The sequence below is a fragment of the Ambystoma mexicanum genome, chromosome 3p, assembly GCF_040938575.1.
Source record: "Ambystoma mexicanum isolate Mex_15411 chromosome 3p, UKY_AmexF1_1, whole genome shotgun sequence".
Taxonomy (NCBI): domain Eukaryota; kingdom Metazoa; phylum Chordata; class Amphibia; order Caudata; family Ambystomatidae; genus Ambystoma; species Ambystoma mexicanum.
Window position 1 is genome coordinate 1165108961 of NC_090925.1, and position 16346 is coordinate 1165125306.

Here is a 16346-nt window from a genome sequence, read left to right on the forward strand (position 1 = left end):
GAGCATGATTTTCCGCCCTATTACCCCAGGGGTCCTTCTAAAGACTGTGCAAGTGGCGCAAGGTGAAATGTCTGCACATCAAGATTAGGACTCACAAATAAAATTGCAAGAAAGCTTCCTACTGCCCTCGTGGCCCAGCTTTAGACCTAAGACCAGCACATATGGAGAGGTCCCTGCTTGCCTTTTCTGCTTAAACACCAACCTCCAATCTGGGTGATCACTTGTGCGACCCACACTAGACCCACTAGCGATGCCTAAAGCAGCAGGAAAGCGGAAAGTACATGATATACAGGCCTTCCTGATGCCGCAGTCTGTAATCTCGTCCTGCACACTAATAGTTACAGCAGATGTCCACCCAGCCCCATCTCTAATGCAGGATCCAAACATGGCCCTTTCCAGAGAGGATTTGGAGGCAATGCTAAGGTCCTTCAAACAAGACATCACCCAAGAAATTAAAAAGGAAATCAAAACCTCTAAGGACTCTCTTGCCCAGTCACTTGCAGACTTAACGTCACATCTAGAAGGTTTGGAGTTAACAGGCTGGAAAACATAACCTGTGAACATACGCACAACAGTGAGGTCATCACAGAAAGGGTGAAGATCATTGAAGAGCACCTGGAAGACATCTGGGCGAAACAAGCAGACCTTGAAAAAAGATCGAGGAGAAATAATGTGCGCCTTCGCGGCATTCCCCCGCAAGTTTTAGACCAGGACCTCCCCGAATTTGTTGAAGCATTATTCAGATCCCTCCTGGACCTTTCCCCATTTGAAGATCTGAAGTTAGACAGAACTCACCGGGTATACTCTTCAGCCCAGCTTAGAAGGAACCTATTGCCGGACGTTCTTACTCGTGAGCAATCCTTCAGCCAGAAGGAGGAGATCATGCTTGCAGCCAGGAACTCGGACTAAATATAATTCTGAGGAGCGAAGATACAGCTTTTTCAAGACCTCGCTCCGTACACCCAAGCGAACAGACGTCGACTCCAGAGGGTGACAGCTTGGCCAAGGGCTAAAAAGGTTCGATATTGCTGGGGATTCCCATGCAAGCTACTCTTTGACCTCCATAATCAGCACTATGTAATCTCCTCAGAGGACGAGTCGAAGGGATTAATGTCAGAGGCACCCAGCGATGATTGTTCGAGGCCCCATGCCCGTGACCCGGACGGAACCACCTTTGACTCCACGCCAAAGGATAAGTGTAGAAAGCCCCGGGGGTGGCGTTGTCTGGAAGCAAACCCACACCAAGAATCTGAAACCATGGAAACAGCCGAAGAGCGGGGGGAGCCCGTGACCCCACTGGCACCAGAGGGAGAAGGCACTGTGGCTAGCTGAGTGGAGTGGCATCTGATCTAATGACATTCAGTAAGGGGGAAAATGGACTCCCGTTTGCTTATGCCTAATTACTGATGCTCCCCCTAAGGTGAAGCCCCGTGTCGCCGGACTGGAGGGCTCAGACTTAAAGACCTACCTCCTCTCTCTTTCTGACCCTGGGCACCGCCCACCTGCTCCCCCGCTGTCGAGGAGCTTGCATGGGAACCTCAAGCTGGTTCAACTTAAAATCCGGGAGGTACTACAGAGATCTATGGCTCCTGGATACTCGACCCTGCTACAGGAACAACTAGAAAATGAAGCCCGTAGACTAGAGGAGATACACAAGGGAAAAGGCTTGCGGCGCTCCTTAAGAGACCTGCGGATAGCTAAGAAGGCGCATGAGGCACACCATATGGGGAAGGCGGCCTATCGCATGATGCTCACCAAGCAATATTTTCACACGAGGGGGAACAAGGCCAATAAACTACTAGTAGCCCAACTAAACAAAACAGACAAAACAAAACAGGATAGGCATCCTACGAGATGACGGTGGCAAGTGCATCTCCTCGGAGGATGGTAAGCTTCAAATTATTGAAAAGTTCTTCAGGAAACACGCAGCCCCACACGCGGGGGACCCACAAATCTCCAATGACTTCATAACAAAAGCAAACCTCCCACAAGTTTCACAGGCCCTGCAGGAACCTTGAGAAGACCCGATATCCACAGAAGAAGTTGAAATAGCAATCAAGTCCCTGCCCCTTGGTAAGGCCCCGGGTCCAGACGGGTTTACAAACAAATTTTATAAGACCTTTTGTACTGAGCTAACACCCCACCTCACAAAGCTGTTTAACTTCCTATGGGAAACAGGCTCTGTTAGACAGTCAATGGTAGAATCATCTACAATTTTAATTCTGAAGCCGGGGAAGTACCCAACAGAGTGCACATCACATCGGCCTATAGCTCTGTTTAATGCTGATGCAAAATTGTTCAGCAGGGTTATAGCACGGCAACTGGGGGAGGTTTTACCAACAATAATAGAGATCAGACTGGGTTTATCCAAGGCCGTTCTGCACATGATAACATTCGCAGAACAATAGACCTGATAGTTCTCGCCCCGCAACCCAAGGTCCCCTCTCACTGCTATCCTTAGATGCCCACAGGGCATTTGATAGCATGTCCTGGGACTATATGCATTTGGTGTTAAAGGGCTTTGGTTTTGGCCCGAAATTCTCTAGATTAATCCTGTCGAACTTCCAGATTCCCTCAATCCGAATACAAGTTAACTCACAATGGACACCAAAGATAGCCTGGGGCAAGGGAACTAGACAAGCATGCCCCCTATCCCTATTCGTTTTTGCGTTAGCAATGGAACCGATAGCTCAGCGAATCCATCTCCATCCGAAGATTCAGGGGTTTGAAGTGGGAGGACAGTGCCACAAAGTTGCACTTTACACAGATGATGTGCTCTGCTTCCCGAAAGAGGCCCAAACCTCGATCCCTCCACTTATGGGCCTGCTTGCCCAGTTCGCGTTGGCTCGGGATTTACAATAAACATGGCTAAATCGTCAGGCTTGAATCTGTCAGAAGCCCCGGACACTCAGAACACCTTGCAGAATGCTTACTCCCTTAGCTGGAAGAGTACAAATATCATGTACCTCGCAGTGCATCTGACCCCTACTTTTACGTGCCTATTGAAGGCCAATATCCCTACCTTATTAAAAGACTCAAAGGAATCCCTACAGAGGTGGGCTTCACAAGAAATATCCTGGCTCAGACGCATCAGCGCAATCAAAATGACTTTGCTCCCAAGGCTTTCATACACGTTTCAGGCCCTCCCTATTTTGATCCCAGAGCGAGACCTTCTTGATCTCCAGAAAGAAATAGGCTGCTTTGTTTGGCAGCGGAAAACACCAAGAATTCAGGTTAAGCTTCTCACTCGGGGAAAGCAGCTGGGAGGCCTAGGGCTCCCCTCTATCCCAAGATACTATCGAGCAACACAGATTACTGCTATCCTGAGCTGGACTAATCCAATAGAGCCCCCCAAATGGCAGGACATTGAACAGCACTCTTCTTGGGCCCATCTGTGTCACCTGCCCTTTCTCCCACGGGAGGCACGCATTTCTTGGGATCTCTCCTCCCAGCCACAGTAACTACACTCCGGTGTTGGGATAAATGCTGTGCACAGAGAGGGATCCTTTCAGGTTTGAGCCCGCTTTTCCCTGTTATGCAGAACCCAGCCTTCACCCCTGGGCTTCAAATCAACTCATACCAGCTCTGGTCAAAGGAGGACATCCTGAGACTACAAGAGCTCTAGGCAGACAACTTGCCCTTGACCTTTACCCAATGCAAAGAGAAATTTAATCTCCCGGAAACCGAGAGATTTAGATACATGCAACTTCGTCATTGGATAACAAATCCAAATACAAAAAGGACAGCCACTAGGCCCCCGACAGGGTTAGAGCTAACGGCCTTGGTAGGGCAGCATAACCGCAGGATAGCTACCCGTTATCGCCTGCTGGAAAATGTCCTGGAAGATGAGAAACTCCCCTACATGTTAGCATGGGAAAGGGAGCTGGGGATCAACGTGTCCCAAGAATCCTGGCAGAGGATTTCGGATAGAGCTCATAGATCATCAAGATGCACGACAGTTAGGGAGTGCGCGCTTAAGATCTGTTTCCGATGGTGTTTCTCCCCGCAGAAACAACATGCGATGAATCCAGATTACCCCGACTCATGCTGGCATGGTTGTGGGGGGAGGGGAGATTTGGGTCACCTGTGGTGGCATTGTCCCATCATTCAATCCCATTGGCTGGAAATTAGATCAAAGATATATGCAGGAACTTACTGCCCATGGACCCGCTGATAATGCTGCTGGGTGATGCACCAGATGATGGGTCGTATCCGCAGTCAGGCCCAGAGGTAGCCTGATTACTCAACTACTTATGGCAGCTCGCCTCACACGGGCCCGCTTTTCGGAAAGAGGTAGAGGGCCCTCATATAGCCTACTGATGGGTGAAGGTTTGGGAATTCCTCGGGATGGAAAAACTAACGGCCACGATGGAGGGCAAGACATCCACATTTTCCTGCATCTGGGGACCATTCCTGGAATACGTAGCTGAAAAGGAACACATGTTTTTCCAGCCTAGAATGGTCAAGTACCTCCTTCAACCATGACAAGCTTTGTGCGCCGACGGAGCACTTCACATACAAAAGTCTGGTCTTAGGTGGACTATGCCCCCTTAGAGGTCAATATCGCAAAAAATGTTGATGGATGCGGTGTATTTTTGGGGGGGGGTTCTTTCCTTTCTCCTCCTCTCTCGGTAGCGTTATATGATGTGAAGTTGAGTTTTTCTTCCTGAGCATATTGATGAAGTTATGAACAACAGATGAATTATAATTGTGTTAAAATGAAATTTCGAAGCGTTGATTAAGAGAAATGATTAATGTTGCATTTTTGTTGTGTTATGCGATGAATTCTGTGTTTGATCGATGTTTCAATAAAAAGATACTGACAAAAAAAAATAAGCAAGCAATTAAACCATTTTGTTGATGATTTTGCTATTGCAGCCGACATCCTTAGTCGATACAACAAAATAGACTGGTTGAGGTTGTCAAATGATGCAGAAAGGTGAAGTAGCATCAGCATACCCCATGCTCTACATCCAACATTTTCAAATGAGTATCTTTAACAGTGAAAAGAGCCATTTCTCTACTTCTCGAAGGTCAAAAACCTGCTTGCCTATCCCCAAGTATTTGTTGCATTTCCAGACGCTCCTAGATTTGATTTTTAGCACCCTTATCAAGCACCTTTAAAGGAAACAGGACATTAGCAATGGGTCTGTAGTTGCCTGGATTATCAGGATCCAGTGAGGGCTTATTTAGTACCAGAGTAACCCAAACCTGCTTTAGGCTATTGGTTACAGTAGATGATTGAAAGGAGCGGTTGATGATATTCATAATCGGGGCGACAGTATGTCGGCAGAAGATTTAATAACCTGATAGTTACAATATCCACAGGACAATCTGTATTACATTTTTTGTATCTGCTAATGAAAGATCCCTTAGTGTCCCAGTTTAAAAATCATTATTGTCCTATTAATAGGCACACTGGGAGTCAATTATTGAACCAATTGTTGGATGCAGAAGCAGCATAAAGAACCTAAAGAAAATAAGACAAATAAGGGACATGCTGGATTACTAATCCTTCCTTGGTATCTGTAGCCAAGTTCTTGTAAGGACACCCCACCCCCCACCTCTCAGGTAATTTAGGTCTCTATTCGCAGGACCTATGCACGATTTCAGAGGCGTACTGCCCCAGCATGGTTCACTAATCTGAATATCTCCTCCGTTCTTGAATTAGTGAATTTTCTTTTATTGATTAGCATTACTTATATAAGAGTGATTTCATTGTAATACTTTATACAAACAAATGTAAGAATGTTTCTTTGCCACTTCCATTGGATTCTGCCCCCCTGATTCATCAACTCTAGAAAGTGAAATAATACGAATGTCATATGCCATGAGGTCAATCACACATGCCATTGATCCTCTTGGTTACCAACCAAAGTAAAACATGTTTTGTACTTAATGCATTTTCAGGCATGCAAAGTAGGGAAATCAAAGAAGTGGAAAGGGGATGTTGGAAGTGTTGGATGCATCCTTCATGCATTCTTTCTTTTGGGAATTTGTACAGATTGAAAGAGCATCATAATGACTAATAATCGCAGCCAGCGCCATACTAGAAAAAATCTTTCAAGTGCAATTTTGCAAAGTATTTGAGTAAGGGCAAAAAATGCCATAGCGCAAGTATGTATTCTTGCAATGCTTTTTTGCATCATGGCAAGTTTCCATCATGCACATTTCCTAACACAGCTGCAAGAACCAACAGAAGAAGTCAAGTACCCGAGTTGGAGCCCGAACATCAATGTGCCTGCAATTGGAGGCAATGGTATGTATAATACACCACTGCACTGGCCACAGGCACGGCTAACCACACACATCTGTATACAGCAAGGACTATGACCAAAATTCGCTCATGCTGCTCACATAAATTCTCTGCATATCTACACATCTCTTGAAAACAGAATGTGAAGCAGTCCTACAACAAGTTTGGGCATGCTGAACATATAGTGATTCATCAGCACTGACGCACCCCCATTCCTCTCGGCACTCATCCACATGCCTGACTACATGGGTTGCTTTTCTACCGGAGCCTGCCCAACCCTGCTAAGCATTTTTACAGCCAAATGCACACACATCTTAACCGTGGCCCAGAAACTAACTCCAACACTGCATTTTGGTCCCCACAAGGGGGTTTCCCACTAACAGCGCATTGAAACTATAATAATGGTAACATTGGCGCTATACAAATGAAAAGGAGAATACAATAGAAATACTGGGCAATATTGCAATGCACCTGTGAAAGAGGTCAAATTAACAAGGGGGGTCCTGGGAGTCCCTCTGCCAGACATTAGTCCTGGTTACGAGAGATTTACCCAGAGTCTTTAGCTCACTATCTTTCACAGAGAAGAAATATCCTCAACATAACAGTCTTTGTCCTGCCCTAGGGAAGTCCAGCACCGAAATGCTAGGCAATTCTCCTCTGAACAAGAGTACCAACAGAAACCCCAGACACGTGTTTCGGTCTGGTTGGACCTCATCTGTAGGGTGGATCTGTGCCTCTCTAAGAATAGTGAGCAAGAAGTCCACGTCTGGATTCCCCTAGTAACTTAGGGTGAGACCCAAAGTTACTTAAATATGCAAATTAACAAGGGGGGTCCTGGGAGTCCCTCTGCCAGACATTAGTCCTGGTTACGAGAGATTTCACCAATTGTTATTTTTTTATGTCCTCCAACTCGCCATATTTTCTTCCGTCAGCATATCTCAGTGTAGGTAAGAGTCAACAAAAGCAAATTGCAGAGCCCTGAAACTCATGGAGTCAGAGTCACAGCCCTAGTGCCTCGTCCTTTCCTTTGTCACAGTACCTTGCACCAGTCCATCATCCCAGACTCTATTCAGGGACAGTCTCAGTCAGCACAGTCCCTCTCATCCCTACTGGTCCAGTGAGTTTGTAATCTATGCCCCTCTCTTTCACTTGACAGTGTGGTGCAGGGAAGGGTGGGAATGGCACAAGAGAAGAAAGAATAAGAATTAAAGGCTGCATTAGAATTAAGAGGGCTGGATGCAGAAATAATAAAACCTGCTTCGTTCTATGATGAAACAACTACCACCTAAGCCTACATATGGATCTGCATGCTTTATGTCTACTTTTGACAACAGGACGCCTCGCTTATTGAAGGGTTGGAGGTATGCATGGAACTTAAGCTCTGTTGAACTATAAAACGTGAAGGCAAGCATTAAGTAGAGCAGCGGCTTTAGTTCTCCCAGAGCTAAATGGCAAGATAAGAATGCTGCTCAATTGTTTCTCGGCCAGGAATTGACATATGGCCTTCTGGATATGGGATCTTCCTTACAGCAATTATAACTAGCCTGTTTAAATGAACATATGAAGTTTGATGCCCACTCTGTATCGGCATGGCTGTTCAATTGGTGAAGAGTCTTGGCACAATACACTCTTCTCATAATTCAGCAAACGATCAAGCACCATTTCCCTACTTCACATGATCTCATTATCATGCTGTCTATATTCTATTTTAGACAGCTATGGTCCTACTTGTCAGTCTTGTAGTAAATAGATTGTTAGGGTGGTTACACAGTTCTGTTGAACATAGTTGAGGGGTTGGGTAATTTGAGCTGGAAGGTGTGTTTGATCATTGAGGCTTCTGGATGGTACAGAGATCAAAAGCATTGTATGAGCCTCCTTAGCAAGCTGTGTTAACTGCAGGTGTCGTGCCTCAGCTGTGAATGTCAAATGTTAGAAGTATTTAAGCAGCCAGCAGTGGCAAACAACTCGCACAATAACAGTCATTTGAGGACCTGCCCTAGACATTCATGTTCTTTGAACTGGGCCTGTTTGTTATGGTGCCCAGACAAATGAATACGTATAAATGTAAAATGCAACAAACTACTGCAAAAAAACAGTTTGGCTTAGGGAATGTAATCAGTCACATTTTTGGATCGCTCTCTTCAATTCAACAGCTTCCGCTCACTTTGCAGCTAAAGAAAGAACCCAACACAATACCATTCTGGCTAGATGTGTAGGTGAAGTGGTGTTCACAATTTCATTTGCACTTCAACAAACTGCCTACTAAAAGAGAAAGCAGTTGACCAAACAAAATCAAAACTTACCTAAAAATTGAAGCACACTACTAAAACCACTGTAAATCCAATTAAATATAAAGGACATCTTGCAGAGATTGAAGGGGCTGAAAGACATGAATATTCATCTGATTAACAGATATGCATATCAACAATAAAGCACTAAGCAACTGCAATCAACAATCATAATGTACAATCTGTGACAAAGCAATACGTATGGGCTATGTACAAATGGAGACTAGGTTTTTGAAAGGGACACCCAAGGTAGGTGTACTTACCTAAAAGAAATATTTCAGGAGCTTAACACGCTCCAACTAGTCCTGCTAAAGGAGTGAACATTGATGTTTAAATTGAAAAACATCTTGGACATTACATGGCATCTGATTTCCGAGACATCTGGTTTAAAATGAATACCAAAAGGACACATACACCTACTACTAAAAAAATGCAATGTGTCTAAACACAAATTAACAGACTTGGACGCATTTAACATGTTTGGTAAAACAATATAGATAAAGAGATGTAACACAAAAAAAGAGAAAAGATCATACATTTGTATTCTTTAATCATCTAAAATTGAAAACGCATGCTTGCTAGCTTCCAAGTCCTATTTGGCCCTGAAAGGTAACAATCAAAAATGCTTGTCTAATAAAGCTACTCGACTTGCAGGGTTACTGGTTATTTTTATATTTTGATAAATACATTTTTCATCAGGCTGAAATGGTATTCCTCCATCTTTTTGTACAGGTTGCAATATTGCGCATGCCCTTCCTGGCTCTGCTGGGAACACCTTAACGGAAAAAGATGCAGCACCACCTTTAGGCCAATGGATGGTGCACCAGCTTTGTTGAGTACTTTGAGAAATTCACACCCAATCTCTGATCTTTCGTGCTGCTCAGCTCATTGACTTACGCATGAAGAACCCCCGTCCGGGTTTCAGCAGCACTGTGAAAGAAAGGTTATGGAGCTGCCACAACACTAGGCGAGGGCACGGGATGGGCACAACATAATTTATTTTAACCTGAGTGCACTGTCTGAAAGGGGTTTGAGGATTGCGGGAGCCTTTGCAATGGACTTCTGGGAGAAAGGACCAGGGATTCTGGCTACTGTTCAGATCGCCTGGCAAATGGCATTTGTTGACCAACCGACATTGCCCTGATGGCCAAGGTCATAGCAGGCCCATTGGGCAGAGCACCAGAGCAAGCAAGGTAAGAGTCCATTTTGAGACAGTCTCAGCCTGCATATCATAGAAAGTGAAACGCGTGCCTGGAGTTTTCATATCTCAGGTAAATTCGAACCAAATGTTTGTGCCTCCCATGAACCTAAGCACTCAGATTATTTTTATGTTTATGAATGGAGTATCCAGTGTGCGCGCACCCATCATCAACCAATTCTCAGATCCTTGTTTACAGAGTCTACAATATATCTATTTGATAGTGTTATTAATCCAATATAGTCATCATGGATTCCCCAGTGGTGACCTCCTCCCATGTGCCCAGTGGATGGCAGCCATTACCTGACCCTGGGGGCGGCTTGATGAGGGAGCATCATGTGGGAGGAGATAACTACTGGGGAGATGTCATGACTTCATTGGACGAGACGCTGTATCTTCCCCTTTCCCATGAGGAAGACACTAATTACCAAAGCCCCTAATTGCATATTGTCAACTGCTTGTTCCCCCTTGTAGAAGTAACGCACTGTGTGTCCAATGACACCTATAGACTTCAACTCCCAAAATTCCCAAGTACCGAGAAAAGGAGGATGCAAAAGTTTGAACAAGGTAGCAAGAGCTTAAAAGACAATATGCAGTCTAGTCGTTTTTCCAAGACACCTGTGCGCGGGACATTTAAACTTGGCGGGCGCACTATTGGGAGAGGCAGTGCAGGAGAAAATGCGGGCTCCTGTCCCAGGCTCACAAAGGCGGAGATAACGTACTTGTGTGGCAGTCAGGAAGTCCGCCACGTGAGAGGGAGAGATGCTGTGCCGCAGACCGAAGTTCCGTGGATATGCTGGGAGCCACAAGGAAGGTCCTGGGTACTCGACAGGTCAAAAAGGGGGCGTACTCCATTCCGGGACCTGAAGGGAAGCAGGTGCGTGACTGCAGAGCCACAAAGGAAGCCGGTAGAACATCCGCACACTCCCGTGTGGAAAGCAGATGAAAGCAACATGCTGCATAAGCGCAAACCGGACCGGAGATGCTGGATAAGAACGGAGAGTCTACTCAAAGCCAGCTGGGACCACAGAGCTGTCCAGCGACCGCGCCAACAACAATTTGAATGTAAAAACATTGTTAAAACTACAAAGATTGTTTGAATGCAGAAAACGCAAAGTATAATCCCCAATGAGCTATGGATGCACGCCAAGAGCAATACATATAGTATTGGTGATACAGAGAAACTAAGAAATACATGAGATTCCCTGGCAAAGCAGGACACCAGAAAATTGAAAAACACAAGAAGTCCTGGCAGGAGAGTACAACAGGCAGTTGACATTGCATAAAGTGTCTTCATAGGAGAATACACCAGACATTCGGCATTGCATAAAGAGTCCTCGCAGGGGGGAATACTAGGCAATTTGCAAAGCTTCCAGGAGAGATCGATGATAAAGAAAGACAGTGGGCCTCATTACAAGTTAGCCGGTCCGGACTTAACAGTGCCGGTAAACCCGTACCGGCACTGTTTACCGGACCAGCTAATTCTGGCCCGTGAATCAGGAAACACCTTCACCGCAAAGCAAACCCTGTGTTGTCAACACACCCGGTATCTCCGTGGGAGGAAACAGCACGATGACTCACCGACGCAACCCCAATCACCAGCAATGCGCAACACCGGGCATTTTATGAGTAGCATGGACATGGAAACACCTCCACGATCATGTCATAAACCCTGTGAACATCGTTCCGGTACTGCTGCGGACATGGCATTAAACAGTGTCAGGTGAGCTGAAACAGGCCCCAGGTGTGCACAATCAGGCCAGCTGCACATCATAGGCCACTGGGAGCCTACAAAAGGGCCACACCCACACCCAGGCCACCTTCCAACACAGCCATGCTGTCAGCCGCCCTAGCAGCATTTGGGATAGGGAACCTGCAAGCAGCAGTGCAGATTAAGGCAGCACTGGGGCAGAGGAGGAGGAGGAGGAGGAGGCGTACGCACAGGAGGCAAATCAAGAACCCGTTTCACATCCCAAATGTAAATGTGCAGCAGGTACCACCCCGCAGGCAGCCAGCAATACCCTGCATCAGGGCCTCACCCTGGAACCTGACCCCAGGTCAAATCCACACATTATACCAGCTTGACAGGGCCTCAATCATATCCACTGTGACCCTCAATGAAGAGGACCTCAGCAGCCGCATCGGCATTCTGACTGCAATCCTCCCCCTGCTGAAGGTAGTCTCCGTACTGCATTTCCTCACCACCGGAACCTATCAGCACACTTTTGGGGAGCTGCACGGCTGTCACAACCCTGCTTTTCCAGGATACTGGCCCAGGTACTGGATGCACTGCTGCGCCATGCGTTAGAGTACATTTCCCCACCCCATGCCCCTGCCCAGGTCATTGCAACCAAAGTGGCCTTCCATGCCATTGCAGGCATGCCCAATTGCATAGGGGCATTAGATTGCACGCACATGGACGTGCAATTGAGGCGGTGTACCGCAATCAGAAGCAATTCCACTCACTGAATGTCCAGATGGTCTGTGAAGCCCAACTAGTGATCACCAATTGCTGTGCCCGTTTCCCAGGGTCCACACACGACTCGATGGTCTTGTGGAATTCAACATTGCCACTGTACATGGAACGTTATGCGGGACAAAGCACATAGCTGTTGGGGGAGTACAACTGCCAATGCATGACCCCTGTGTATTGGGGGGGGGGGTGAACAAGCATCAGAATCCACACTGTGGCAAGTCCAAAAATGCCCATGCCATGTCACGCAAGAACATGCCTTGCCTACCTCCATGTACACCTTAGCCATGGGTTGGCACTACATGCAATATCAACATGAGGATGCGAGTCCCTCCCCAATGTACATATGCTACTCTCATGTACACGACGGGTGCATCTCGTGCAGTGGTCACATCTTTGGAGCGATGTGTGCCTGCCTGATGCAGATCTGCCCATCACATCACAATACAGGAGTCACCCACCACATCAGAACTCATGTGCATTACAATGATCGGAGCATGTTGTTGCCCAACATTGCTTCACGAATCTAAGCATCACAGACCCCAGCATTGGGATGTGATCCAAGTGAGCTCAATAGATCATTCACACACCGGATTACCAGAAGGGGCATGAGTGGACTCCATCTGATTCAGACAGTACTCCCACAAACTGTGACATGTGCCCTTGCCTTCACTCCCATGCAGGAGATTCCGGATATGCACCGACGCCATGGCTGATGACGCCCATACGACGGCCACGGAACAGGCATAGGAGGCCTACAACCAGGCACACATACGCACACGTGGAGTGATAGAGAGGACCTTTGGACTGCTGAAGGCCAGGTTCCGGCGGCTGAGCAGGTCAGGTGGCTCATTGCAGTACAGCCTGGTGAAGACAGAGAAAATAGTACCTGCATGTGCAATGCTGCACAATCTGTGCATACGCAGGAACATTCCACTGCCCCTGGACATCGAGGCAGCCGATGAGGATGATGGTGCTGGGATGGGTGGTCTACCAGGCTGGGGTGCCATTGATGGACAGCATGCACGTGCAGCACTCAGACACAATTTTTTCTGATACACTTCCTATGCACATTCAGCACTTCATGTGGTGGCACTACAGTAAATGGATGGAATACACACCAACTGAGATTGTCCACTCGTCATTTGCATTTTGACACCAGTGTATTACAGAATAAATAGGGGAAACAGGTATTGTATTGCAATCAAGAACACACGTGTCCCCCCACCACCCCAACGTACCCACCCACCAACCACGCCCCAACTGACTAACCCCACTAAGGACAACCCCCACCACCCCAATGTACCCACCCACCAACCCGGAGCCCATCAGAACTAGTGGGAGAACAGTTCTGCAATGTCCAGCCCATTCTTGGCCGCGCTTGTGGCCATGGGTGTCCTTTCTAGAGGGTCCTGCCAGCTGTGATGACCTCCTCCTTCAAGGGCTACTAGGTCACCGAACTGGAGGGTGTGCAGCTGGCAGGGGGCACTGCAGGGTTTGTAGGTGGCACACAGCCCAGGTGAGCCTGCTGGGCAACCAGCATTGACTCCACAACATTGGACATGTTATTCCCCTCCCTGACCCGCCGTGACAAGACCATGTTCGTCGTGGCAAACCGCCCGATCGCACAAGAAAGGCGGCGCACAGAGGTGGCTGTGCTCTCCCGTTGTAGTCAGGCCTCCTCATGTTGCAGCCTTGCCTCCTGGAGCTGTTGCTCCACAAGCTGGGTCAGGCTTGCCTGGTGCTCCTCAATGCGCTGTAGGCAGGCGCAGATTTCATGGATGAAGGGTGTGGGGGACCACAATGGACCGTGAAGCCCCATGGGGCTGAATATGGCCACCTGTTCTGGAGTGGTATTACCCCCCTCATTCTCACTGTCGGGTGCGTCATTGTTGCTGGTTGTTTGAGGGACGCTGGTGGGTGCAATGGAAGTGGCAGCAGGTGTATTTTGTGTTGCCACATGCTGGACTTCAGGCGCAGTTGGGATGAAGGTGTCTGTTTTATCAGGCACCATCACCGTGGCAGATGCCTGTGTGCCGGAGGTGCTGGCAGTGGCGTCCTGAGATGGCCTTGTCCGACGGCCACATGCAGTCCCCCTTGGCGTTGGCCATTGTGCCGAGTCAATGTCGGTTTATGTGCCTGTGTGGGAATGTAGGGCATGCTGTTAGTCGTGTGACAGGATGTGAATGGGCCATTCACATGCAAAGCACTCCACATACTTGGTTCACTTGCATGTACACACATTTGATGGATGATGCACCAAGGTGTGTGGATCACGGCTTGCACACAATTGCACGCCGTCTGCCTGTCCTAGTGGTATTGTCACATGGGGGTGTTGTCACATGGGGGTGTTGTGTGTGGTGGGGTCAATAGTGGATGTGTTGTGTGCCTCTAGGCCCTGCCTGGGGGGTTGGTGGGGGGGTGAATGGTGGATGTGTTGTGTGCCTCTAGGCCCTGCCTTGGGGGTCAGGGAGGTCTTCCATCATTCACACTCATGGCTCTGCACTCTGTGTACTTACCAGCCTCAGCAGGTCTGCCGGCTCCGACCTCTGCTTAACCTATTCCCTCGATCCCCTCTAGGTGCATGATGCTGCTGCACCTCTCCTCCCAGGTCTGGAGCTTCAGAGGTGATGGTGGTCCCCCTCCTGTGCCGGTGCTGTGCTACCTGTGCGCTGCAATGAGGTTGCAGACACGCAGCCATAGATCGTCCCAGCGCTTGTGGCAGTCCTTTACCGTGGCAACCGCCACATCGACTGCTGTGCACTTCTCTGCAGGGGCTGCCCAGATTTCCTTCCGCCTCTGCTGTGTGCTGCGCCTTTGCTCCGCACTGAACAGCAGTGCTGCATTGTCCACAATGTGATCAACGAGCACTGTCAGTTCAGCCTCGCTGAAGCGGGGTTTGCGCTGGTGGGTGGCTGGGATCCGGGATGTCATCTCAGTGGATGTTTGTAGCAAGTCACTGGAGCTGTAGGCCTAGTGGTTACTGGGGATTGCAGTGGAGTGTGGTTTAATTAATGGCTGCCACTCTCTTTCCGGTTTTCACGATCCCGAACCAGTATTTCCGTTTCCGGTACGGACGTGGCGGAAACGGATGTACCGCTGCCATTGTACCCGGTGCATCAGTCTCCGTGGGTGTTTGCGTTACGGCGGTGACACCGTTTCCGCGATAGTGTGGTGCGCATGACCGACAAACCTTAATCGTACCTTACTTCCGCATGCTTGCAGACACAGAAAAAAACGTCACCGCCTTCACTGAAAAAACGGATTCCAGACCGGCTAATGAGGCCCAGTGTTTTCTAAACCAAGGAGAAAGTTTATTAAATAAAGACTGTTACAGAATTAGTTGCTTAAACAGGAACTTTGTGAATAAAGGCAAGATACAAAGAAACTGTTAGTAAAAGAGACTGTTTACTTATTTTATGTATTTATTGTGCATTTGTGAGGTGCTTGTACATCAAGTAAATTGTGTTTCAAAGCACCCACGGGGCAACAGGGAGGGCACATGGGAGTGAAAAGCAAATATAACAAAAAAAGATAGAGGCGAGCGTACTAGGCCAAGTGAGCATTCAAAATGTGCAAGTGCAGAGAAAGAGAAGGGATGAGGGAGTGGGGGGTAAGTGCTAGGAGTGCCAGACAGGGAAGTTCTAGGGAGTGGGCAGCTGTTAAGTGACTTGGTAAGAGTGGTCAACTGCCAAAAAATAAGTGCAGGCCTTTGGTGGCATTGGCCACTGCGTGGCAAGGCAATTGCTGGGAGCAGTGGGAGGCTGAAGGAGATTGGATGTGGAAGGCCAGGACCGGGCAGGACACAAGGGCCCTGGTCACCAACCTCAGCAACACACGGCTTAACTGGGGGCACCCGCCTGGTGCTGCACTCACCGCCACATTGTTGGATGAGACACTGTGCGCCCTCGGAGGGGCTTCTGCGGCTCCTCCTCCAGAGACTCCCACAGACTCCTCCTGGACTCCAGGACTTGCAGGATCCCCACCGGGGTTCCAGGACCCTCGGCTCCAACACCGACAGCATCACCATCGGACCCCCACCTCACCTCATCTTTTCAGCGGCCTCCGCAGCAGGCCCCCTCCCGTTCTCCTCTGAGCGGAAGCTCCGACAACGAAAGTGACAGGTATAGG

The 16346-nt window shown here is 48.2% G+C and overlaps 1 protein-coding gene across 2 annotated transcripts in view; it reads right to left on the reverse strand.

Moving 5' to 3' along the window:
• Positions 1–16346, reverse strand: part of SAR1B (secretion associated Ras related GTPase 1B) — a 543089-nt gene that overhangs the window by 358292 nt on the left and 168451 nt on the right. For both annotated transcript variants that reach the window (XM_069652568.1, XM_069652569.1), the window contains exon 3: positions 8560–8636. In XM_069652568.1, the coding sequence (XP_069508669.1) occupies positions 8560–8617 (58 nt within the window). In that variant the 5' untranslated portion in view covers positions 8618–8636. The remainder of the gene's footprint in view (positions 1–8559; positions 8637–16346) is intronic.